The sequence below is a fragment of the Vulpes vulpes genome, chromosome 6 (genome assembly GCF_048418805.1).
Source record: "Vulpes vulpes isolate BD-2025 chromosome 6, VulVul3, whole genome shotgun sequence".
In the NCBI taxonomy this organism is placed as follows: domain Eukaryota; kingdom Metazoa; phylum Chordata; class Mammalia; order Carnivora; family Canidae; genus Vulpes; species Vulpes vulpes.
The window spans coordinates 88,311,061-88,337,957 of record NC_132785.1 but is presented as its reverse complement, the minus strand read 5'-3'; the positions used below and the strand labels follow the sequence as shown (position 1 = coordinate 88,337,957).

At 42.2% G+C, this 26,897-nt stretch overlaps 1 protein-coding gene across 40 annotated transcripts in view; it reads left to right on the top strand.

The window, feature by feature from the left end:
• Window positions 1-26,897, top strand: part of NIN (ninein) — a 98,346-nt gene that overhangs the window by 12,194 nt on the left and 59,255 nt on the right. For 22 of the 40 annotated variants that reach the window (XR_012002162.1, XR_012002161.1, XR_012002158.1 and 19 more), the window contains 3 exons: window positions 9,234-9,315; window positions 18,746-18,835; window positions 20,303-20,463. Coding sequence is in view for 28 of the 40 variants with exons in the window: in XM_072761535.1 (XP_072617636.1) it covers window positions 9,234-9,315; window positions 18,746-18,835; window positions 20,303-20,463 (333 nt within the window). In the remaining 12 variants the exon portion in view is untranslated. The remainder of the gene's footprint in view (window positions 1-9,233; window positions 9,316-18,745; window positions 18,836-20,302; window positions 20,464-26,897) is intronic. The other 18 variants (XR_012002165.1, XR_012002163.1, XR_012002164.1 and 15 more) reach the window with 1 other exon arrangement.

The following is a 26,897-nucleotide window of genomic DNA, read 5'->3' as shown; positions in this document are numbered from 1 at the left end:
ATTGTTCTCCTCAAGAATATGAATATTTCTGTTTATTTTTTTCTTTTAAAATCCATCTGTAATAACTTTGTTTTTTTTTTAAGCTCAATATTTCTTTTGACAGTTGTTAAGGAAAACGATTGAAATTGACTTGCCATTTTCATGCATTTTGCTACTAGGCCATTTACCCCCCAAATTATGTTTCTTTTTTCTTTTTTTTTTTTCCCCAAATTATGTTTCAATTCATCTATCTGATCTTGCTTTATAACTTGAAGTCATATTCCCCTGAGCATGGTACTCACCAAATAAGTGTTTGAAATACCTGATGATTGTGGATCACTGATTTGAAGGAAGCAGGACATTGCCGGTAGGTGTTTCCTGCTACAGTATCAAAAGGGCTCCATCCACATCTTGGTCATCCATTAGGCACCTGTCAGGTGGGTGGGAGCCCAAGGCCAGGGACTCCTGACGATACTGAAGACCTTTTAGTCTGGTCAGGTAATGTGCCTGGCAGCTGAACGGTCCTGAGAGCAAATACTAGAAACATATAAGGAAACAGAACAGCATTGGCTTTCTTATTGAACCAAGTTTTCATCTAAGCAATTGATATTGGTCACAGGTGCTTCGTGTTTTTTGTCTTTTGTTATTATTTTTAAAGATTTTATTTATTCATGAGAGACACAGAGAAGCAGAGACATAGGCAGAGGGAGAAGCAGGCTCCCCGCAGCGAGCCTGATGTGGGACTCAATCCCAGACTGAGGATCACGCCCTGATCCAAAGGCAGATGCTCAACTGCTGAGCCATCCAGATGTCCCCTTATTGTTATTTTTTAAAATTCAAGTTAGTTAACATATATTATTAGTTTTAGGGTAGAGTATAGGATTCATCAGTTGCATGTCACAGCCAGTGCTCATTGTATCATGTGCCCCCCTAATACCCATTGCCCAGTTACCTCATTCCCCCATTCATCTCCCTTTCAGCAACCCTCTGTTTGCTAGAATTAAGAGTCTGTTATGGTTTTCCTCCCTCTCTGTTTTTATCTTATTTTATTTTTCCTTCCCTTCCCCTATGCTTATCTGCTTTGTTTCTTAAATGTGTCCTTTCAATTAAATGTTTTCATATGCCTCTCATTAGAAATCAGGACATAAATATGATAGTCTACCTTAGTTTTATTGAAGCTGTTATATCATTTTTAAAAATGTATTATCCTTTACTTAAGGAATATAGCAACTTTGAAACCAAACAGACCCCTGAGATTCTAAGGAGTTTCCTTGCTGTATTCTCTGATACGAATCTGGTTGCCGAAGTGCTCCATGTCCTTGGCACTCTTTAGAATCAGAACAAGCCACCTGGTCACAGAGCTCACAGTTGGCTTCCAAAGAGTCCCATTGGTGTGTGGACTTTGGTCATAAAAGGCACTTTGAAATTTTTAGTGTTAAAATCTGATAGCTTTACAAATAAATCATTTAGTGCAGTTTTCCCACCTTCATTTTAAAGTGCTTGGGGCTTCTTTTATAAATATTATGATTAATTTCATGTGGTGGATTTGCTTGTTTGTTTCCAGTCCATTAAAGCTTTTTAAGATTTCCTTCTCTTATGTACTTTAACCGTTTGTAAAGTTAATCAGAAATACAGAAGTATCTTCGGGCCATGATTATCTCAACGTGTGCTCTGTATGCAAAATGACGCTTGATCATCAAATAGTGTCTATTTATAACTACCCAATGTTCATGTTCCTGTTTCATATTATTAATCTGAGGCTCTTAATGGGTTGGAGGAAAGGATGGCAACATTTGTCATGGCATCTCTTGTTAAATGTCTGGAAGTTGCTTTATCTTCTTGTTTAACCACCATAGTTTAACCTGAAGTGGTGAAAGGTATTTTCTGATTCCTATTTTGTCTTGTGATTCTGTAAACCATCACTCCCTTTCTTTACAACAGTCTCCACTGGGTCTGAACTCCTTAGGGTCTGTGGTTCCCAATTAGAGATAAGAAGATGTTCTGGTTAAGAGGCTGCAAGACTTGCTTCTATTCTGTATTAGTACTTTGTTGCCAAACTCATTGCAAAAGTAACTTTAGTTTGGCATGCTGCCAACCTCGAGCCCCTCAGAAGTATTTAGCCTGGAGGGAAGCCAGGGTGAGGGGAGGGCTGTTGGGAAAACTAGCATAAGTCTCGGTGAGAGGTAGGAACAGGTGTGGAAAGGCTGTCCTCTTCTACCTGCTTTATTTCAGTAATGACTGTCTCTTCCTCTGGAGAAAGTATGGTCCAGAATGCCGATTTGATTTGTGTAGTATTCCACCAATACTCTTATGAGTAGCTTCTTGTTTGGATAGAGGGGGCAGTTCTTTAGTGTCCATCACAGATTTTATTTTAAAGATTTGTATTTATGCATGAGAGACACAGAGAGAGGCAGAGACATAGGCAGAGGGAGAAGCAGGCTCCACGCAGGGAGCCCGACGTGGGACTCGATCCCAGAACCTTGGGATCACAACCTGAGCCAAAGGCAGACACTCAACCACTGGGCCACCCACATGCTCCTTCATCACTGATTTTAGACTTTAGTGTTCATCTATATGGCAGAGAAACCTTGGAACCCAGAACTTGGAGAAGTACATTGACCTGTCCAAGGTCAGGCAGCTCATTTCAAGCAGCAGCCAGATAGAAACCCAGATTTCTCCATCCCTGAATTTGAATGTGTGTCTTCACGGTCTCCTCAGACTCCAGATGCACAATAATAAATCTCATTCTCCACACCCTCCTGCCCCCACTGCTACCACATCAAGACAGTGTATAGCATTAGAGCACAGTGCTTGAAGTCAGACTTGGATTCAAGTACTGATTCCTGCTATTGTTAGTTCTATGGGCATGTTACTTTATATAGTCTGAGCCTAAATTTCCTCATCTGGGGCACCTGGGTGGCTCAGCGGTTGAGCGTCTGCCTTTGGCTCAGGTCATGATCCTGGGGTCCTGGGATCGAGTCCCGCATCAGGCTTCCCATGGGGAGCCTGCTTCTCCTTCTGCCAATGTCTCTGCCTCTCTCTTTGTGTCTCTCACAGATAAATAAATAAAATCTTAAAAAATTTTTCCTCATCTGTGTAATGGAAAAAATAATACCGTCCATCCAAGATCGTGATGATGGTTGAATTATATTGTATGTGTCAAAGACTTAACATAGAGCCAGGCATACAGTTAATTACTATGTTCTAGTCTGCCTGTATGCTTCTCTCCCTCCTTCCCTTACATACCCAGAATGGGTCTTTGATAAATAGTGACTTCCCAGTAATGATTTCCTGAGAAAGCTCATAGGAGTAGAAAATGGATTTGCTAGAAATTCTCTTGTGTGGCAGCAGTTTACATCTATTTCCATTTATAGGCAGGGCCTCTTGGATCACTCTTGGAATATGACTTCATACAGTTGCTTTAGGTTTGGACTTGTCTTTTAAAATGGACTTCGCCTCTCTTCACATTGTCTGCAGTAAATGACCACAATAATTTGCATGCGTTATTTAGAATAAAATCTTTCACAATTGTCTTTCATTATGAAACTGTGTCTCTTTTTCTGTGTCTCTTCTCTTTTGCATAATCCTGTAAACATTTTCCCACATAGTGATCTTCTGAAGAGGCCCTATTTTCTCTACCGATTTCAGCTAGCACTCCATGTTTTGAGTGTTCTTTCATCAATTTCCCTTTGTATTGTTAGATACGAACCTCCTTGGTGTGATGATAGTTACATGGGCCTTTGTCTCGTTTAATAAGATCACTTGGTTGAACACTTGGCTTAAGCCTCTCATCTTGGGGCTGTTTGAAGTATTGCCTGCACACATGTGGAAACTGTATGTATTTGATCTCTGTGATTGCATGAGATGATTTTATGCAACGTTAAGTTCCTTATTCTACTTCCTGTTGCAGGGTTTTTTTTTTGTGTGTGTGTGTGTGGTTTGAAGTAACGTTTCCTTCTTATGAGGTGCTTGACTTTTTTTCAGAAAGGCAAGTTGTGTTTCTAAAAAAGCATTCAAATGAAATTTGGAGAGGAAAAATGAGGAGGTAAATTTCTATTAAGCGGTGGTGACACATGACAAAAAAATCAGACTTGACTAGTCTTCCTGTTAATTTAGTTTAAATGTCATGTGTGTTTTTAGCCCATCACATAATTTTCCCATTGCTGCAAACTGCCCTTTGAGGCATACAAGATAGAGGAATGCTTGTAAAATGAATGGCAGCAATTATTATTCAAATGAGGGGGTACCAACCAGGGGATGCACAGCTTGGAGGCTTGTTACCGTGTGAGATTTAATTGCATTGTGTATTTGTGGGGATTTCTAAATTTTAACATAATGCAATGGTAAAGCTCCCTTGGAGGAGAAAAATAGTACTTACAAATTCTAGTTTCCCAACTTAGTGAGCCCATTGATGCACATTTCTTCACGATAGAGGGCATTTATTAACATTTTGGTTCTGGGATGTGCCCTAAGGGGCTCTTCCAGCATATCAGTATTCAGGAGCGTTGTAGGAAAGAGCAGTCACCTGCCTCTGTTATAGAATTATCTTCTTGGAAGATGAAGATGTGGAATTTACTGTTATTTAACATGGAAGGTCTAGTGTCTGTCTGCCCCTGTAGAATGGAAAATAAAGATCAATTTAAGACTTAAGGCTGCTCTAGTTATTTTGATCAGCTTGCCATGTTTTCATTCTTGGATTTTTAGGGGTGTGTGGGGAGGGGAGGGGAAGAGGTCCATCAGACAGATATTGCTGGATTATGAAGAACCTCCAAATTAATCATGTTTAGTCTTTTACAGACCCTTCTTTAAAAAAAAAATGTGGCTGATTTAATAGGTCCATTTCAGAAACTGTTAAGCTCTGCCTGTGAATATCTTAGGGAAGCCAAAAATCACAAAGCTGTCCCACCAGCTTGTTCTTGTATCTCTGGAAGCACTCACCAGGTTCTGCTTTACAGGTGCTAATCTACTTTCTTCTCTCCCATCCCCTTCTGCCCTCCCACAATCAAGATTCTTTCCAGATTCTTTACCCCTGGGGTCCCAGTGTACTGCTTTACATGGGCTTTGTGTCAAGTTGAGTATGTAACGGAGCAGCACAGGGATTTCCCTGAGAGGCCAGACCAGCAGTGAAGCATGCCTGGGGCATGCAGGGCTGCTGGGCTTTGCTGAGTCCAGTCAGAAGTCCTGGGTTCTGCACGTAACCCCGAGACTTCAAGAAGGGAGGCCTCTATATCTAGCAAGGCACATGCCTTCTTTGTGCTCTGTCTCCTCAATTCTACGGGGAGATGCCTGCTTTGACTGACTCACGTGGGTGTTGTGAGATCAAATGCCCGGGAAAGCATGAACCTGCAATAATATACCTGCTCATCTCGTGTTATCCAGGACGCACATTAATCCAATTTTCTAACAACTGGATCCCTTACCCCATTTAGTGACAGTCTTAAAAATAAAGTTAACCATTTGGGATTCCAAACTTTTTATTAAACATCATAAGGTGTTATTCTTGATTATTTAAAATCTTTTTGGTCAATCAGTTATTTGTCTATATTATAAGAGCCATACTCCCTGCACTTCCTTACTGGCACATAGATCCTTGTCTCAACACTAGATAATCCTAGCCTATTAGGGTTTTGAATGCATGTCTTTTTAAATAGTTAGTATAGTTTTGCGTGTGTGTGTGTGTGTGTGTGTTTTAAGGTTTTATTTATTTATTCATGAGAGAGAGAGAGAGGCAGAGACATAGGCAGAGGAAGAAGCAGGCTCCCTGCAGGGGCCCCAGGATCACACCCCAGGATCCTAGGGCCCCAGGATCACACCCTGAGCTGAGGTGGGAAGCTCAACCACTGAATCACCCAAGTGTCCTTGGTGTAGTTTTTAAAACCAGGTTTTTTAAGTGTAAAAATTATACTTTATTTTTGCTCGAGAGAAGATAGTTCATGTCTTTACTCAACCCCAAGATGTCAGCAGTTACTTCTTGAGGTATTCACCTCAGAGCATTCCTGTCTCTTATTTTCTGGTTCAATCTATACTGGGTTGGGAAGCAGAAAAACAAAGCTTATAATAAAACAGGTAAAGTGAGAATAAATCACTCCTGAGCTGGTTTTATGGCATTTTCTATGAGAAGAGTGTGTGGGCTTTCTGATGCCTTCCTCAGCTTTGGACATAACTTGTTTGTTTTCCAACTGTCTGCTCTTCCATTAACTGATAAGCAATCTCCATATGAGATGAGGTTTTACTACCTCGAAGGGTGGTGTGTTTGTATGAGGCCTCAGTGTCCCTGCAATGTGGTGTAACAAAGTCTTGGAAGTTGAATGGGATTAATATCCAGATTATAGGTATAGGTCATTTTTCAGAGGGAGTCAAATTGAGGTGCATAGACTCCTGGCCAACCTTCCTGGCTAATACCCACTGAATGGAACTGTGTAAGGACTAGATTCAGGAGGGCTGTCTCTAATAACCTCTGTCAAACCTTGGACCTTTAGAAGACCCAGCAGAGACCCACAAGTGAAAGATAAAGGACTTGAAGTTTTCAAGGCAAGTACCTCCTTTTCAAATCGGAGCCTCTTTCTGTTCAACCTACAACAGGCAAGGAGAGACCAAGGTTTCCTTCAGGTCATTACCATCAGTATCCTAAGGGAGAAGAACACCCCTCTCCCTCCCTGCCTGCCTGAGCTGAGGTCCCTAAACATGGCACACTGGATTAGTTCCTCTCATGTTGATCAACTGTCTGGATCCTGGTGTGGAGGCAAGACCCCTGCTGTCACCCACAGCATTTGGGTATCTTGGTTTCTTTCGTGGCCAGTTGCTTTGCTTGAAAATGTGGCCATTTCTCTGGAAAAGTAGAGGAAATAGTCATGCCATATACCTATCAAGCGATATTAATGATCACTTGCTGAGTACCTGATAAGTCCCTGGAAATTCTAGACACCTTACATAACTCTCATTTTAATTTCCTCATGCCACTGTGAGGGAGGTGTCATTATAAATAACATAAAACACATGCAGTTGCTCTTAACACATTAGCTGCCCAGGCTCCCTGTGACGTTCCTGAGAGGATGCACTCTGTGATGCCAGAGCCATTTTGTTCATGGCTCTGTCAGCAGGGCCTAGGATAGTGCCTGGCACATGGCAGCTGCTCAATAAATATTTGTTGAATGAATCATAAAAATCATTAGAAATCCCTTTTTTACACATGTGTGAACTAAAGCTCAGAGAGGTTTAGTAATTTAGCTGATTTGGAGCAGGAAGTAAGTGGTTGAGGCAGGGTCAGCACAGAGCCTGTGCTCCTATCCCTCCTACTGATCGCCTGAGAGGAAGGAGTGATTTTTTTTTTTTTTTAAGATTTTATTTATTCATGAGAGACACAGAGCGGGGGCGGGCAGAAACATAGGCAGAGGGAGACGCAGGCTCCATGCAGGGAGCCCGATACGAGTCCTGATCCCAGGACTCCGGGATCACGCCCTGGGCCAAAGGCAGGCACCAAACCGCGGAGCCACCCAGGGAGCCCAGGAAGGAGTGATTCTAATAGGAGGTAGTAAATGCCTGGCAAGTGTCCCTGGTTGGGAGAGCCCTTGAATATGTGCTGCTTGTGGACTGGCTGATTGGGAAGATGGCTTTGCCCCTGGAAACAGGAGCCAGGATGCCACAGTGCCTGAAGCCTACACTCAGACTTTGGGCAAGTTAGCAGGACATGGCCCTCTTCCCTTCTGCAGGCTCCTTGGTGATTTGTCCCTTGTGAACCCTAATCAACACCACTTCCCTTTTTGCAGTTTCTTAACCTTTTGTTGATTGCAGGGCCCTGGCTCTCTAGCAGATGCCCTGCCTCCCTTGACAGATTTCTTTTTTTTTAAGAGGGAGAGGAGGCAGGGGAGGGGCAGAGGGAGAAGGAAAGAGGGAATCCCATGCAGACTATCTGCTGAGCGCAGAGCCCGGCGTGGGGCTCAATCTCATGATCCTGAGATCATGACGTGAGCTGAAACCAAGAGTCAGACAGTCAACCCAGTGAGCCACCCAGGCTCCCCTGCCTTGACAGATTTCTGCTCTGGCTCTATGGAGTATACTGATTTTTAGTGTATACTATCTAAAGGAACATAATTTTAGAAAGTAGTTCTAAGTGATCAAAATGGATGTGGCAGAAAAAGCACATATACTTTGGGAGAGTATGGTGCATTGCAAGCATATACAATTTTATGACATAGGAACCTCAGTGGACTCCTCTCCTTTGTATCAGTTTGTATGGGTAAGGCATTTGCTTTCTTTCCTCCATTGTTTAGATTACTAATGAGGTTTGCTTCTTTTCCCAATGTAATTTCGAAGTGGTTTTTATCTGTCACCTCTATTTAAACTTCTAGGCAATGTTTTGTAATGATGTCCAAAGAGACCCATAGCAACACAAATATCAAATTTACTGACTTTATATTTACGTATGGGCTTCTATATAAATAGGTGCCACATTATCAAACTAGAATTATGGCAAAAAGAAATACCATCTTTCCCTTCTGCCCCATGGTGAGATCACATAAATTTAAGTTACAGAATATACTTGGCTATGAAGAAAACTCTTTTACCCCTTCAACCAAAGCAATATCCCAATTCTGAGTAGTTACTTAAATAAAACTCATGCTTTTCATCCTTCCATCAAGGAAGGATCCTTCCATCAAATTGTATTTTTAAGAATTCAAGAAAATGCTTCCCAAGTTTCTTTTATTCTCTGTGTTTGTTATTGGTTTCTTTCTGTTTATAGAATCACAGGCACCTTGGGAGATAAATATTATATACCTGCCTCAGGCAAGACTATATTCAAGTCATCCTCATACAGTCACAGACTCGCTTCTAGAATGTCTTTAGAGACGAAAGCATCTTTGGAGCATTGTTTCAATGGATCATTTACTTGGGAAGTTTTTCCTAATATCTAACCTAACATCTTGTGGTCTTGTTCAGAAAAATAAAAGGAGTTGAGCTCAAAACAGATCTTTTTCTGAGTTTACAAAGAGGGTTTTGCTCTATAGCTTTCCCCCTCGGGGTTGAATAAATATTGATACTAACGTTAGTGTTTATGACACTGGGATGTCAGAAACGATCAGTCCACTTTCCCTCCAGTGCTTTAAAGAAACGAAGAAAAGGGAACAAAAGCAGGTTATGACTCACTTCAAGGTTGTCAGGATGTTACCAAATGGTTCTGGTACCTTGAAGATGGATTTACTTCCTTAAGGCTGTAGAAACTATTTTGAATTTATTTTTTAATTGTTTATTTTTAGGTGCATTTTGACCAATTTAAAGAAGCATTAATACTTATCTTGTCTAGAACTCTGTCAAATGAAGAGCACTTTCAAGAACCAGGTAAGAGCATTCATTATCTTTTCTTCTCTACATTTTCCTTTAAAAATTGTCCAGGGAAGAATTCAGGGACCTTGAAGCATGTCCATGAAAGATTTGGGCATCTGCCTTTTACAGATTAAACAGTTATTTCCAGTGACTGGTCTTTTGATATTATCCTAAGAGCCTTGCAGCTGTCAAACACTAAAATGGGGCTTCCCTACCACAACATAATATTATAGAAGAAATAATTGGATTGTTCTAGGCAATATGTCAGATGGCATGCCAGTAACTCATTCTTGGAATGAGCGGAGTGAAGCCTTTATCCTACTTCCGGTGTACATGGAAGGATCTGAATTGGGGGGAGGATTTTGCCTGAAAGGAGGGTGGCCAATCTAGAGATAATCTCATTTAGTCCTAGTAGGTGGATAACCCTCTACTATAGATGTTATCACATTATATTGTAATTGATAATATATATTTCAAGCGATAGTTCTTGAGAACCATGTTCATTTTTGTATTTTCAGTATCGAGTAGAATGCTTCACACGTAATAAATGTTCAACGAATGTTAAAAAATAAAAGACTTAATGTTACACGTCACTTTTTTTTAAACACCATAGAGTATAAGACATCATTATTTTATGTATCTCTGAAAAGAAATTTTTTTTGCCAGCTATAAATAGTAAAATGCCATTGATTATAAGACCTATCCTAATGTCAGTGTTCAAATCTGAGGGTGTGGGGTGTCTTGTGGTGTTTCTTGGTATTTTTACTTATTTAAGGTTGTCTTTCATCTTGATAACAATAGTGCTTGTGAGTCTGTCTTAGGATCAATGAAATATGGTAAATATATAAAGGAAAGTCTAAATAGGGCTGAACTTTGTATTATACAGTCCAATTTTATCCAGTTATGGGTTGTCAGGCTAGGGGTTGGCTATAAAGGAGTGTGAGGAGATTTTTGGGGTGATGAAACGGTTTCATATCTTGATTGTGGTGGCAGTTACAGGTAGGAGTTTTTCTAAACCATAGATTTGGGCACTAAAAGAGTGAAATTTATTGTGTGAATTATATCTCAATAAAACTGATTTTTAAAAAGATACCAAAAATATAGTCCAGTTTTTGAGAATGAAGAGAAATCATTAACATTTTGTCACTACAAAGACTCCTTCAATGTGACCTATTTAGATAAAGCACAGATGGGAACTCATTTCTTCACTGGTGATCTAGTTCTTCATTATACTTTCTGGAATGCTCAAGATTTGTGTCACATGTATGAACATTGCATTTAGCAGTGTTTTGGATTCGAAATCGAATCTCCCCTTTCTGTCTATTGTCACTATCCCTAAGAAGGTTATCAACAACTCTGGGGCTTGCCAGAGTTCTCTAGAAGCGCACAATGAGCTGGTGGGGGAGGTTATTGCCTTCTGGAGATTTTCTAGACTGAGAATGTCTGTAGAGATCACCACTGCTGGAACATGGGCTTTTACTCTTATGAGGTCCCACATTTTTGTTGGTATTTTTAGGGACCCTGAGTAGAGCTCTGGTGACATGTCCCCATTTTAGTTAATAAGCGCCTCCGTAACCTAAGCGTTAAGTCTGTTGTTGTTCTATTGTGTGGATCATGTGCCTTTATGTGGGTTTGGAATGGGCAGTCCTGCCACTAGCCCACATGATCTTTTTGCTGCCCTTTCTTCAAAACCTGTGCTGTCACCTGCCGGAATATTCTCGTAATAAATGTACGGTTCTCTGGTGACCACAGATGTGAGGGGTACCACCTAGAGTTGCTCAGTGTTGGGATGTAAATAATAGGAGGAGGAGGAGGTAGACAAAGGCTGGCTGAGGTTGGTAATAGCCAAAAAGTAACATTTATGAATCTAGCTCCAGATGGCAGTTTCAGAGTTATGTGTGTGCCCCACTGCTGTGCAGGTTGAGACCGTAATTTGGACATGTCTTCCGGGACAACACACAGAAGGGATTTTATCGTTTCTCTGTGTGCTCCGTCCTTTGGATAGGCTGCAGCAAACCTTCATCAGAGAGCTGCCCCCAAAGCAGTATAATGAAGCAGCAAAGTACTTACCAGGAGCATTTTCTACAGCCTTTACGTGCCTCCTTACCCCCCCCCCCCCCCCCCCCCGTGTTTGACCTGGTAGAATGAAGTCTAGGATTGAGCCAGCACCTTACAGAGTCTGTTATCTCCTAGGAGGCGTGAGTCAGCCCTGCCTCCCACATTCCCCGCTTTGCTCCTGAGCATCTCTGCTTTTTCTGTCTGTTGCCCGTCTCTTTCTGGCCCTTCCAGTTGTTCCTGGGGATCATGCAGTTCTTTCCACTGAAACATTCTCCCACCCACTCGAAAATGTGATTCAGCCCCCACAGGCTCACTGCTTGGCTGGCGAGAGATGGAGAAAGAAGGATCAGGACTCAAATGCGGTATCAAGAGTCCACCTGAGTTCACCCCCCATTCCCCTTTATGAAGATAACTATCCCCTAAGTCATAGACCATGTCATCATGGGGCTGGAGAGAGTGCTGACATTATGGATGAGCACACGAGGCCCGAAGAGGCACATTGCTTCATTGATGTCTCCCAGATGGCCGCAGAGGAGGATGGTGACACTATATCACCAAGGGGGGCCTAGTCCTCTCTAGGAAGCTCTGGTTTCAGAGTGTTAACCCCCAGATGGATGAACAGGGGGCAGACCCCGTCCTCAGTCAGTACAGCCTGGCCAAAAAGATCCTGACAGTTGGCCAGAGTCAGCAGGAAGGAGTGAAAGAGCAAGTTTCACCTGATCATTAGTGACAGGAATGGCCATGCCTACAGCATTTGTTGGCTTTTTGGTACTTAATTCAGCTTGTACCATAAGGGCCAGACCTGTGGTATTTTTGTCTTATCCTTTGAACTCAATGGGCCAGCTAGACTTTGAGAGAAAAGATTGCCCTTCAACTATGGAAGGTGACTGAAAACAAAATGGGGCCACAGTGCACAGCCTTTGAAACAGAATGGGTCACGGAATGGCTATTTTATAACACCTAAGGCTTTAATAAGTTAAAAATACCAGATGCTGTACCAGACTAAAATATAGAAAACCCAGCTTGATATGGTGGAAAGGCCCTTGAGCCAGGAGTTACAAAATACTGGCTCTGCTTCTCTAATTGGGTGGCCGTGTATATCACCACCTCTGTGGTCTTTAGTCACTTCATATATGAAAGAGGTTGTCCTGGAAAATACTTAAAATCTGTTCAGCTCTAAGAGTCAGTTGTGTCATCTCTGAATATTGAAATGACATCTAAGTTTATGAGAAAGGCTAGCTTTGTGTTTCTTTTTTAAAATTTTTGATTTATTTATGATAGTCACAGAGAGAGAGAGAGAGCCAGAGACACAGGCAGAGGGAGAAGCAGGCTCCATGCACCGGGAGCCTGATGTGGGATTCGATCCCGGGTCTCCAGGATCGCGCCCTGGGCCAAAGGCAGGCGCCAAACCGCTGCGCCACCCAGGGATCCCCAGCTTTGTGTTTCTTAACCAGATTTTATGTAACACAAATTGACACTATGAAGTTCTGCTTGCTGAGGACAAATGCCTAGTGGACTTCATGCTTTCATATTCCTCTAATAAAAGACAGTTATATGTAAATAAAAGCAAGACTATATTAGAATTTGAGAGAAGGAGCACTTGGGTGGCTCAGTCTGTTAAGTGTCCGAGTCTTGGTTTTGACTCAGGTCACAATCTCAGGGTCGTGAGATTGAGCTCCATGTCAGGCTCTGGGCTGGGTGTGGAGCCTGTTTAAGATTTTTTTCTCTCTGCCTTCCTGCCTCCTCTCTCTTTCACTCCCTCTTAAAAAAAAAAAAAAAAAAAAAAAAAAAGAATTTGAGAAAAAATGGAATTAAGTCATTATTTCCATAGACTTGGATCCTGCCACTTATAATTTCTCTGAGGTACAGTTTCTTTATTTTTTAAATTAGTGTGATGATTTTTCATGCTAGATGATTTTCAGCATCTTTTTTACCCTGATAATTTATGATTCTAAGACTCTTAGGGAAGAGTTTTCCCCTAAAAACACCACCACCAGCACCACAATGAAAAATGCTAATACCCAGTTAGGGACAGGAAAATAGATTGGGGATGTAGGGAATTGTAAATTCCTAGCTGATTAACACCAGTGACATAATTCCTTCATTTCTACATGTATAGTTTAATTTTTAAAATTATTTTCCTGGAATAAAAGAAGGACAAAAACTTAATTATTGATTATTATTTATTCAATTTTCTCTGGCTTTGGATTATAGGATTTTTGTAATGGAAATGCTGGTGTGGGCCCTAAGCTATATGGTATCAACGTACTGTCTGGATCTGCTCTCCAGAGATTTTTGTCCTTGTTTAATGCATCTTGCATTAGATTTCTGTTCAGTAGTAAATGTTAGCATCATACTGGAAGCCCTTTCTCTCCCTGATATGGTAAATGTAAAAATCTTCCCTTTGTTTGCCTGGTGAGGGAAAACTCAGATCTGGAAAAGCCAAATCATTAGGAAAGTAAGACTGTACATAGTTTTGGGGCAGATGACCCTTTGTTTTTTTTTTTTAATAATATTCTTAATTCCAGGAGCTGTCCTACTTTAATTATCTTTCTTATATTTTAAAGAAGCTGGAAATATAGTAAACGTATCTTTTCACTCAGCAAGTGTGCAGTGAAGCAGGTCTTTTTTTTTGAAGCAGGTCTTAATGACCAGGCATCAGGCTAGACCCTGATTTGCAGCAGTTGAAGATGTGTGTTTGCCACTGCATTTAAAGGTCTTGGGACAGGCACCAAAGTCTGGCCGAGAGCCCTGTTTTTAGGAGACATACACACAAGTGGCTCAAGAATTATGTTCTCTTGTCCTCTCTCTGGTTGAGTTAGATAAGTCAGAACTTAGTCGCCCATTCCCTTGGCATCTATGAAATGCTAACAGTGAGGACCAGAACATTTTTTCCAAGAGTTAAAAGCAAAATAAAACCACCACCACCATCACCATCAAAAAAAGTCTGTTCCTAAGGTCGGGGGGGATTGGGAATGCTCATGCCCGTTGCTGGTCACATAAAATGATAGGACCTTCCTGGAATTATATGAAACAATGAACAGGCACCAGAAAATATAAAAATGCCTTTGGCTGATCAATGCAGTTCTTAGATTTTATGCTATGGAAATACTTATGAATGTCCACAAAGATATGTGTATAAGGATAGTCACTGAAAATAGTGGGAAAATATATATCAAGAATAAATCATTGATAAGGTATAGTTAGGCAAATTGTGATGTATCTGTAATCAAAGAATAAATAACAATTCAAGTGTGCTGCAGAAGAATGCTTACGATGATTTTACTAAGAATACCTGTGATGATTTTGCATGTGCTTCGTTTTTACTAAGGGCAAGAAGGCATTCATTTAAAAAATACACGTTACGCAAAAAAAACCAAAATACTCACGTGAGGAAAACAGTTGACTCGGAAGTTGTGCTGATGTTGTTAATGTTAATGTCAACTCCAGAGTCCGAGAAGGTTTCCAAAGCAGGAACATGGATAATTACAGAGTCTTAGCAAACTGACGTGTCCCTCTCATATCAGCCCACGAGTAAAGGGGAAGGAGGTGACAAGGAAGAGAAAATCAGGACAAGAATGATACAGAGGTGGCTCCAGTTTCTGAGATGACAGACTGGGTAACAACATCACTCATTTGCCGCCAATCTTACCCAATACAAAAAAATGAGGTTGAGGAAGGTTGCTGCAGGTTTGGGGGTTATGAACTCTCTGACTTTGCTCCACTGGCCCAGCCCACTGGCCTCAGGCCACCTTTGGTCCCACAGAAGTCTGGGTTGGGGTGACCCGATATGCGATATGCTGTGATATGCAGTATGTCTGGAGCTTCAAGGTCAGGAGCTACTTGACAGAACAGTGACTGTCCCACTGAGCTCCTATTGTTTTCCCTTCCAGATAAGTAGGCTAAGCCTTTATGACATTAAGTACTCCTAATCTTGTAAGGATCCTGGTCCAGGTCTGTTTGAATCAAAGCCCAGCCTCTTTCCATGAAGATCTGCTGGGTTGGTAATTCTAACATGTAAAGTGCTTTTAGAAAAATATAACCATCATCATTATGAAATCAGGAGCTATCAACAATATGGGTTGCACTAAATTCATAGGAGAAAAGGTTCCATGAAAGTTGGACCTAAGCAGCTACTTGACAGAAATAAGTTTTGAGTTGAACCTGGAACAACAGGGAGGATTCATTTAAGTGAAATATGAATCCCTGCCTTCTTCCCCCAAATAGCTCAAGATGCGTGGCCTTCCAACAAGATCAGCCAACTGATTCCCCTCGGAGAAGGCTGTGGAAACAATCATACCATGGTTTGCAACTCAAAGCGTTTTCCTGTTGATCCTCAACTGCTTTAGGGCGACCTAGACCATCTAGTCAGACCACTCAGCCCTGGGGATTGCTGGTCACGCCCATCCGCCATCCTTGGCACCCTTGTCGGCCTCTGGGTCCCTGCCTATCTTTTCTCCCGCCGCCTCTCCCTTTCCCCACCGTGTCTGTCCATGTCTGTCTCTCCCTCTCTCTCGGTCTTGCTCTTCCTTTAGTTCTTTCTCTTCCTTTTCTCTTACCTAATACCAGGTATGGGGTTGTGCTCTGTGTAATCTGCATGTGAGGGTATTCACAGGAGGCAAAGGGGTGGGGATGTGCCATGGGGCTGGGTGGTACTCATTTGCTGCCTGACAGCTCTTTCCCAGGAAAGCTTCTTGGGGCTGCCCGTCCTGAGGCTTGCCTGTGCTTCATTTTTGATTCCTTAGTTTTAAATGAGTTTCAGGAATCCCATGAGCTCAGCAGAAATGTATTATGGAGGGCCTCAGAGTGGCATTACTCTGTGCTGAGGGCCTTTGGCTTTGGAAGGGGCTAGTGTCCCAGGGGATGATTGTCCAGGATAACTGAATGAGGCAAGAAGGGAAGGAGAAAGCAAGGGTCTGTACAAACAATTTCAAAAAAAGATCAGCATCAAAGGGCAGCCCGGGTGACTCAGTGGCTTAGCGCCGCCTTCAGCCCAGGGTGTGATCCTGGAGTCCTGGGATCGAGTCCCACGTCGGGCTCCCTGCATGGAGCCTGCTTCTCCCTCTGCCTGTGTCTCTGCCTCTCTCTCTCTCTCTCTCTCATGAATAAATAAATAAATAAAATCTTAAAAAAAAAAAAAGAATATCAGCACCAAAAAGGCAAAGCTTTCTTCATCCTGGAAATATCCTCAGGTCAATTTTGGGAACAGGCAGGTTTAAATCAAAAAGTGATAAAATATCCATCTTGTCCCTCAACAGGTACAGTATAATACTTTGCCCGTGGCAGGTGTTCAGTAAATAGAAGTTAAATGAATCTACCTGATACTGGAGTGTATCTTTGAAACTCTCCTTTAACTTCCTGTTCATTGATTGAATAAATGATGCCTAGGCTTTCCCGTAACTATTTCAGCTTCCTCTGGGATTCTCATTGTTTTACCCTTTGGCCATTGGGAGAGCAGAGGTTGCAAGTGGAGACCTAGCTCCAGCAGGCTGTACTCACTCCGAGGGGGAGGATGACGTACTCCGTACTGCTCACTAGAATTGAGCCAGGGAGGGAGTCCAGAGGGGTGGGCAGGTGGGTATCTGGTTTTCCCAGCCTGTAGCTGCCTTGTCCCCTGAGTGGTCATTCTCACTGGACTGCATTTCAGTTTTCCTTTTATCATAAGTGCAAGACCTTCTGGTCATAAATCCTATGTATGCATGGTGGTTCATCCTGATTCTGGAAGGTGGACATTATCACAGGTCTGGAGTTTCTCTTCTTGGGACAGACAAGATAAGGAGTAAAGAATGTGGTGTCTGAGCTTACAGATTTTAATTTCTAAAGCTGGGAGAAATGGTATCTCTTTTGAATTCCCCAGGTAGATTTTTTCCCCCATCTGCTCTGTAGAGACTGTTAGTTGCTTCCATATTTCTCTGCAGTCTTTAGGGGAGTGAATCAAGATTTTTCTGTTTTCTCCTACTCATAATCAAATGTTTAGTTTATGGAATAAGACTCAGATCATCTAAACTAAGTCATGTAGGACTGCTTCAAAGCAATCTTATTGTGACTGGTGTATTTCATAACAAATTCTCTGAGGATGGGGTCCGAGACTAGGCAAGCTGGGCTTGTCCTCTTTCCTTCAAAGCCCATTTTTATTTTTGTCAAATAGGAGAAATAGAAAATTGAAAGAAACAAAAATGACTCTGAAGCTTGGCAGTCCAGATAGAATCATAAATAAATGTTCAAGGAAATAAAACATTGAAAGTTTGGCTATCCTTTCTATATTGTTTGTTTCCTGGCATTTTCATCTTCCTCCTTGGAGCACATGATTGGAGCAGTTACTTACACTTACGTCAAAGAAAGCTATGTGACGCAAACAATTTCATTTCTAAGTAAATCAAACAACACCATATTATCCGGCATAGATAAAATTGTTCCATGATGAAACCCTGAAATGTGTAAGTTACATCTGGATGCACTCATAAAATACATGTAAGGGTGTCTGAAGATTCATTTGGTGGACTGCTGCTGTGGTCTTTTAAAGGCCTGGTTGAGACTGATTGAAAGAAATCATGGTTTTCAAATGTTTAACACATGGACTGTTGACCATGAGTATTCTCTCTGGACATCCTTGCTTTTGCTATTTCCTTCACTTCTTATCATGTAAATACAGTGACACTCATGTTCTAGATAGGAGAGAGATAGGTGAGTATGTAAGTCAAAGAAGTAGCTGTAACTGGTTTGATTAGTCTAATTCTTTATTGGTCACATAGACAGTTTGGGAAATTTGGTATGAGATAACATTAACATCCCATCTTTCTTTTGTGTATGCTAATGTCTTTATTAATTTACAGTTTAATAGATTTCTCTAGAAATTGACTTTGTGGTGTACTTAAATTCTGTCAAAGATACTAACTTAAAATTTGTTCAAATTAATTATAGTAATAAAATATAAAGTAAATAAAAAATTTAAAAATTCTTGGCAATGCAAACATAAGTCAAAGTAGACCCAAATTTCACAGGGTCCCTCCTAATGGCTCACAATCTATTACCTTCTGTCTCTTATTCAAATTCACCACGGCTCCCTGCTTGGCATGAGGTAGTGATAAATAACTAGGGAATCATTTCACCCACAGGTGGGTTTTGGAGTAAATTACAATAGTTGTTTTAAGCTGGATGCTCTGTCCCACTACTGTCTTCCGCTGTAAAAGCGCAGCATGCAGTAAGAGCTCCTTTGCCACTTCCATCCCCAGACCACAACTGTTCTCACTCTGGGAAAATGTCATGTTCCATTTTTCCAAACCCCCACCCCCATCATCAACTAATGGTGTATCTTGTTGTCTGCCAGTAAACTTTAAGAATGTGTAATAAATTAAGGATGGTTCTGCATTGCCTCTTATCTGACTAGCATCTGTGGGTGTCAGCTGCCAACAAGGAGCTCGGGTGTCTGGGCCGCTCCTGAATACTCACAGGCTGACACACTCTCTCCTGAAGAAAGGTACCTTCAAATATGCATGTGATTTTCAGTATAAATTGTGTATGCTTAAAAACCCTTCCTGCAAGAGAATTGCTCAACCGGAATAAAATGACTTGGCTGGGACTTTTAAAAAGCTGGATATAAATATCACTAGAAATTATAGAGCAAGCATAAATACTTCACTCTGAGCTTTGCTGAGCATTTTCAGAATGCTTCTGACCACATCTGTGAAATCTGAGCTTATACCAGAGGAAGGGCAGGGGGGGCGCGGGGAAGGGCAGAGTTAATCAAACAGGATCGCTGGTCCTCCAGGGAAGCTACAAAGTGATGGCTAACCCCTAATGTGGTTTCCATGGTGGTAAAGGAGGTTTCATTCTTTTAGTTCTTATCTCATCAACCACCCTTGTGTTGATGATGTGTGTACATACCTTGTCTGAAAATCTACATGTCTGAGTTGAGACATCTTGTTAAGACTCATGTTCAAACAGAACCCACACTATGTTCTCTTGAGAGACACTAGGCTCTTGTGGATGGATGTTAAGAACCGAAATCAAAGTATTGCCAATCTTTGGTATGTTAATAGAATATTTTATGCTCCTAATTCTGTGGAAGGTGCTAAAAAAATATATCTAAGCTGACATCTGCATAGAGTGAAGTATTTATTGCTTTAATGGTGGTGGTGGTGGCGATGGTGGCAGCAGTGTGGTAGCAGCATTGGTGAAGGTGGTGAATGTTGCACTCAACATATTACATCAGAATGCTGAGGTCCTTCTTTAAGGTCAAGAAATGACTCTCCCCTCTTGCATATTCCTTTTTATTTCATACAACACCAAAGCTCATGACGAGAATAAAACATAATATGCTGTTTTTCTTTATACAGTTGTGCACTTACTATTTTATTCCACAGCTTTTAATTTTATAGTGAGATCTTGATGCCAGGTTTCATGTAAGCGATGGGCTGTCATTAATTTATCAGGATCTACTGTGTCAGTTTCTTTGTTCTGTCATCCTGCTTGTCTGCTAGATCAGAAGGTGGGAGGGTTAACAAAGGAGTCACTGAGGTACAAGAGGGGTGTGGAAATACGAATAGGGCTGATATGGTGTTTGGTTTTTCATTATTTTCCAAGACTTCCTCCAATGTGTCTCTCCCTTTTCCTCTCTCTGCAAGACACCAGTTTCATAAACAGAAGAACAAATGTGACTCCTCACTTTATCCTGATCTCAGTTCTGCACTCTAAGTCAGACACTTTTCCTTGCTGGTATTGCCTGTCTCCCATTGTATGCAGAGATGTGCTTGGGGTGCTGTCAATCATTCAGAATTAGAATCTGACCTGGTGGCTCATCTATACGCCCACATCCAGCACAACTGGCTAACAGTGGTGGTTTATTTTGGGGCGAGTATAAGAGGCTGTGCCTGACAGCTGTGAGTGTCAGCCAAGGGCTGAGATTGTCATATAATGTGGCCTCAACTCTTGTCTCCCTGCCTAGACTGCTCACTAGAAGCTCAGCCCAAATATGTTAAAGGTGGGAAGCGTTATGGACGAAGGTCCTTACCGGAGTTTCAAGAATCTGTGGAAGAGTTTGCAGAGATCGAGCCACTAGATGAAGAAGCACGGCCCTCACACGCCCCAGCCAGTGACCGCGGTGAGGTAAGGAATTGGATGGACACACCCATCTGGACCAGAGGTGTGAAGACTCACACCTGCCCACAGGTGTGGTGCGGGGACAGGAGAACTCAGAGGTTTATGGCTTTTCTCAGTTACCAGCTACTCGCTAATCTTACCACTTGCCTTTGGGGGTATATATGGCTAATTTTTCTGTTGTTTGAATGTTTTCCTCTCTGTTTCAGCTTCCGGAGAGCTGACATTTTTGCACAAGCTTTATGTTGATATATCTTAGAATTCAGATCCTTTCACCTTATCTGGAGTCTGCCACTTGCAGCACTCCTCAAGGCACTGTCATTTTTAGTTGTGTAAAAAGCTGACCCCCTGGTGCACAATCTGTAAGCCAGCATCCGTGGCAGGTAGGGAAAGGAAGGCGGTGCGCTTATCTTCTTGAGAGCCTCGCCTTATCTCTCATGGTGGGAGAAAGCAGCTTTCAGACTTGGTTCTGTGGCCTCGGCAGTCGCCATGGCTCTCCTCCCTGGGAGTGTGGCACCCAGGCATGCCTGGCAGTCGAATTCACGAGCTTCCCTCATCTCCCTTGTACACACATCACCACAATCTACCAGTAAAGGAGAAGCACTAACATTTTCTTTATTCTTTTCTTACGACTCATTTACCAGCATGCCATTTACAGAACATGATTGAAAATGCCATGCTGAGCAAGTTCTAAGTATTTCTAGCAAATCCCAGCTCAGACTGGGGATGCAAATATTTCAAATATTAACATAAGCTGGAAAAGAGACAAAGCGCCTCAACTTTCTCAGTAGCCTGTCGATTGTGGGTTGATGGAGGTATGTGTGTGTGCACGTGTGCACGTGCGCTCACTGCTGTCTAATGCCTATGGTCAGCTCTTTAAAGTCCACAGGAAACTTGCTCTAATAATGTCCCCAGCAGCCAGCCTCTTCAGCTTTTCAGAATGCCCACAAACCCACAGTTAACTGAAAAGAGCCCAGATGCTGAACAGAAAGGAAACCAGCCACTGCAACCACCAGTACTGCAATCTAGAAGACACAGGACCAGCCTGCTGATCCCAAGAAGTTTGCACCATTGTTTTAAAGATAAGGAATACCCGTCCTCACACCAGAAGAGAGAGAACAGTGGCAGACATGGGAGTGAGAAGAGAGGAAGAAACAGCTAGAGAAGAAAGTTAGAAACCCCCAAAATGGTGTAAGAGTTGCGTGGGTGAGAAGTGACAGAAGAAGCCACAAGAAGCAAAGATGACAACACTGCCTGGTACATCATGGCATTGGGGCCAGTTGGTGTGGAGCAGAGGCTACTCCCCTGCTTGGGTTCAGTCAGTTTCAGACTCTATCTCAGGTCCCTGTGAGGTTTTAGATTTCCCCAGTAAAACCCAGGTACTCACATGCACAAAAATCTTGCATATCCCATTTCAAAGATATTTCAGTTCTTGCTGTGTTCAGATTTACCTTTCTGTCAGGAAGGGTATCATTTGATTACATAAAGTCTGTTCCATGACCCTGTGTAGTGTGGGATGTACCTGAGACACTTCCCTAAGGGAGAAAAATGGTTAAAATGTGTCTCAACACTTTAGAGTGTTAAGTTTTTGTTATTTGGAAAACACTTTTAAGTCTAATATCTCCTTTCTCCCAACTACTTTCAGTGCCTGAGGCATTATTATTTGGTGTTAAGAAATAAAACGACGACTTATTTTTTGGTGAGATAGTTTCTAGTTACTACCTGGAGACATCCAGAAAGTTCTTGGGCAGAACTGATTTTGTTGCTGGCAGCTTATTTTTCTTATACTCTTGTTTTATCTTACCTACCAACTTCCAGTGAGATTTACTGTTTAAAACTGAGACTTTGGGATATCTGGGTGGCTCAGTCATTGGGCGTCTGCCTTTGACTCAGGTGGTGGTCCTGGGATCAAATCTTGCATCAAGCTCTCCACGTGGAACCTACTTCTCCCTCTGCCTATGTCTCTGCCTCTCTTTCTGTCTCTCATGAATAAAGTCTTAAAAAAAAAAGTGAGACTTTGGGCTAATGTATAAATAAAGAGGCCTGAGTTTGAGCAAAATCTTGCTGCTGTGTCTTAGTAGAAGGGCCTGCCAGGAGAACCATTTCACACACCACCACCACCGCCTCCCCTCCAGCCCCCTATGTATTTCAGCTTCCCTTAATCTTCCAGAACCTCTTCGGTGAGACCTTCTGACACTGTATATAGAAGCTTTAGTGCTCAACAACTCCTCTCAATAGAATAGCAAATAAAAGCCTGGAAGGGTCCTTTCTCTTCCATGTCAGTTCTCCTTGAGGACCCCTACTGCCCTGACTTTGTGAGTCTGTTCTGTCCAGGGTGGACTCAAACCAAAGCTCACCCAGATGCTTTCTTGCCTAAAAATGAAGTGTTTGGTGAGCTGAATTGACCCTGCCAGTTTTCAAAGGGATTCATCACTTTAAAAAAAATCAATAGCTTCACATGTGACATGTTTGAAATCCCTGTTGTCGACAAGAGGCGGCCTGTCCAGGCTTTGTGTCACAGCCATGCTCCTAGGTCACGCTCGCTGCCTTCACAGATATCTACAGTCCAGTGACATAGTTTCCTTGGGATGTCAGTCTTACAGCACACTGTTGTGTCAAAATAGCATCCCTTTTCTTTTTTTTTTTTTATTTTTTTTAAATTTTTATTTATTTATGATAGTCACACACACAGAGAGAGGCAGAGACATAGGCAGAAGGAGAAGCAGGCTCCATGCACCGGGAACCCGACATGGGATTCGATCCCAGGTCTCCAGGATCGCACCCTGGGCCAAAGGCAGGCGCTAAACCGCTGCGCCACCCAGGGATCCTTACCATCCCTTTTCTTGACCAGTTTCCACAGGAGCCTCAGCAATTTAGGACCACTCAGTTGGCCAATAGAAATTCATGTTCTGGGCAGCTTGCACCAGAAATACCTTTGTCTTTGGAGTGTCTGGTAATCTTCCTTTTTTTTTTTTTTAAAGATTTCATTTATTTATTCATGAGAGATACAGAGAGACAGAGACACAGGCAGAAGGAGAAACAGGCTCCCTTTGGGTAGCCTGATGCAGGACTTGATCCCAGGCGCTTGGGATCATGCCCTGAGCCAAAGGCAGATGCTTAACCACTGAGCCACCCAGGTGCTCCCATAGAGTGCCTGGTAATCTTATTCTAGAGTTGTCTCCATGTGGGAACGATGGGGAGGAGAACATTCTTAATAACCTGTGGGGTTTATTTATTCTTAACTTATAAGCAGTTAGGCATCTGTCAGGAGTTCTTTACTCTTCCATTGGCTCCCCCCCCCCCGCCCCCCCCCCCCCCCCCCCCCGCCCCTTTTGGTTGCCTGAGGCCGTTTGTCTCCTGCCCTTGGGTGTTAAAAATTTATTTCCTGGGTATATTTGTTACCAGTGTTCGTCCTTCATCTCAGTGCTACTGAGCACTGAAGGAGGAAAGTGGGGACGGGTGTCTCCTGACGTGAGTGAATAATTCATTAAGAGTAGACAGATGGGGAGCCGGAAATGGGCCTTCGTGGTTTTGACTGTGGGTTTCCTTCAGCTGTTGGGTCCTGGCTCAGGGAAAGGTGAGAATCCTAGTTTGCCTTCAGACTACAGTCTCTGCTGCTCTCAGACATGCCTGATTTTTCCTAAAGAGACTTGAGAATTTTTTGGATGATGATGAAAGGACCTGAACTTGTGTCAAAGTTACATGGGGTGGAATCCTGTCTGTTGCTACCCAACAGACCAATTTTTGCTCTAGGATGAATCTATTATTTTATTTATGTGAGTACTTGGAGAGAGATGGGCAATGGAATGGTGTCCTCAGGGTACCTTGCTTCCTTCTAGGAACCGATCCTGTAGAGACAAGTGAGCAGTTACCTGAAGGGATAAAACAATACCCCCCCCCCTTCCTTCTAGGGTTATTCCATAATAGGGGAGTTGCTGTGGATTGACAATTCAAGCCTGTGCTCCTGAGTTAGTGGCTCACAACAGTTTTTCTAACATCTTTATTTGGGAAGCCTTCTCCCATATGTACAACCAAAATTACAGATAATGTCAGGAATTGTACCTCTGCAACTCCAGCCCTCTCTCCCACCCAGGAAAACATAGAAGTGCAGACAAATGAGAGTGATGCTATTATTGTAAAGTTTGCTTTCAAGCAACTAAATTTATATATTTATTAAAAAAATATTTATTAGAGAGCATGCAAGCGAGAGAGTACAAGCAGGGGGAGAGGGAGAAGCAGACTCCCCCTGAGCAGGGATCCCAATGTGGGGCTCCATCCCAGGACGCTGGGATCATGACCTGGGCAGGCAGACGCATGACCGACTGAGCCACCTAGGCTCCCCCTAAATTTATTTTTACTCTAAGTCCCATGGGAAGCTTCTGGCTTCCTTTATTACCGTGACCTGGAATCCCTCTCATGACCATTCATGGTACATCACTGTGATGGAACGCCTTGGGTGAGAGCGCATGTGGTTGTTAGGGGCTACCAAATGCTCCACCACTTTGACCTCATCCTCTGAATGGGATATATGAGAATAAACCTTGTTATGAGGTGCTTTTGATTGTGTTGGACTTTTGTTTCAGTTTGTATATATTGAGCTAATAAAAACTGTACACATATTATTAGTCCTCTCAGTCCACCTTTATTCCGACAATTTGATTCTTTCCTGCTGAAGTAGCCAATCTCTAACCTAGCTATTAAGCATGCCTCCCCTATGCGTCTAGTTCACAAGGCCATAAAGCTATCACATAGGGAAAGACCACTGTATTCTTTCTAAATTTTCAGCACTAAAATGTGTATTTCAGAATTTCATTTGGAAACCCTGAAACAGAATGTGCTAATTCACCAGTGACAAGTAATTTCCACCATGAGGCTGAAATGTGCATTCACCTTCCAATGTAGTGTGTTTATCCAACGAATGGATTCCCTTGGGAGTCCGACCTCTCATCTCAGGTGGCACAGAAAGGAAAGTGGTGATTTTTCTTTCTTCTTCTTTTTTTTTTTTTTTAATGGGATCATTTTCACTCAAGGCAGTTTAGTTGGACATTCTATTCTGAATTAATCCAGACCAACAAAGGGCACATTCTTGATTCCAGCATAAGGTGTGATGAATGAGAATGTTCTGGTGGTTGTTTTGCTTTACGTGGTTAAGAAACAGAAGTGAGATTTTAGGTTCCAAAGAGTACCCCCCCCCCCCCTTTTTCTACACATACCTGCAATGGCTACTGAACTGACGTTGAATTTTAATTTTGTGCTTTTTTCTAAGGATAAGTGGAAGGGGGGTGGGGGGAGAAACCAAACTAATGCCCAGTTCTATTCTGTGTTAACTCACACCTGGTAGGAGAGGTTGTTCAGCGAATATAATTGGGGCAGGGCCACTTTGCTTTCTGCCCTCGTTGAAAACAGGGGACTCCTTGTTAACTGTTTTCCTCCAGAGAGAATGTATCAGGTCTAATAAGATCATTATCGAGAGCAGGAGGCTTCAAACAATTATTTCTTCAACTACAGACAATAGTAGTGTAAGCCAAAACCAGACAGTTTAAGTGAGGACCTGGGAGAAAAGTTGAAGCTGGTTGTTTCATTTGCTTGACAACGGAGGAGCAAATCACAGCTCTGTGTCACGGTGGGGGGTATGGGGTGGTGGTGGTGGGGTGGTGTGGTGGTGGTTTAGAACTAGAAATGAACAGACCACCCCCCTAAAACTGGTTTTACTACCTCACGTTAAATCACACTTCTTCAAGCCGTGGGAAACTGACTTCTGGTCCCCTTACGTTCATTTTCCTATATGTGTAACTTTGCAATTAATCTTCATGAATTATTCATTTATATTGCATAGAGGGAATATTTGATGCTGGAGCAAACTTCTTAATAACTGAGCGAAGTTCTGCTAAGAACTTCCGTAGTTGAAATGTACCTATTTTCCCATTCCTCTCATCAGATTCTCTGGTTCTAGTTCTTGACAAAGTAAGCGGTGTCATTACTGATGTGCCATCTATTTCCATCAAACAATATGACATCATCAGGATAGCTTTTTTTTTTTTTTTTAATGGAATTCCAGCATTTCCCTTTCTTTTTCTTAAGTCTATTAGATCCTTTGGCTATTCCCAGAGGTGAAACACTCATTCAAGATGCGATTGTAGACCACTTGAAAGTGATAGAAAGAAGTCCCTCCAAAGCTAATAAGGTAGCTCTCATTCTCACGCAGACTTTGAGGCTTTGCTGTTCTGGTAAAGTCTTCCTGACTTGATCCCGGAGGGAATTCCCTCGGCGTCCAGCCCCCACCCCCACCTCCTTCCAGGTCAACAACTTCCAGTAATTATTTTCTAGCTAGAAAATAAAACTGACAACAAAATATTAACAAGCTAATTTTAATGGTCATAGTAACATTTTCCAGCTATGCCATTAAGTATATTTTCCAAATGGAAAAACAGGGTTCACTCTCC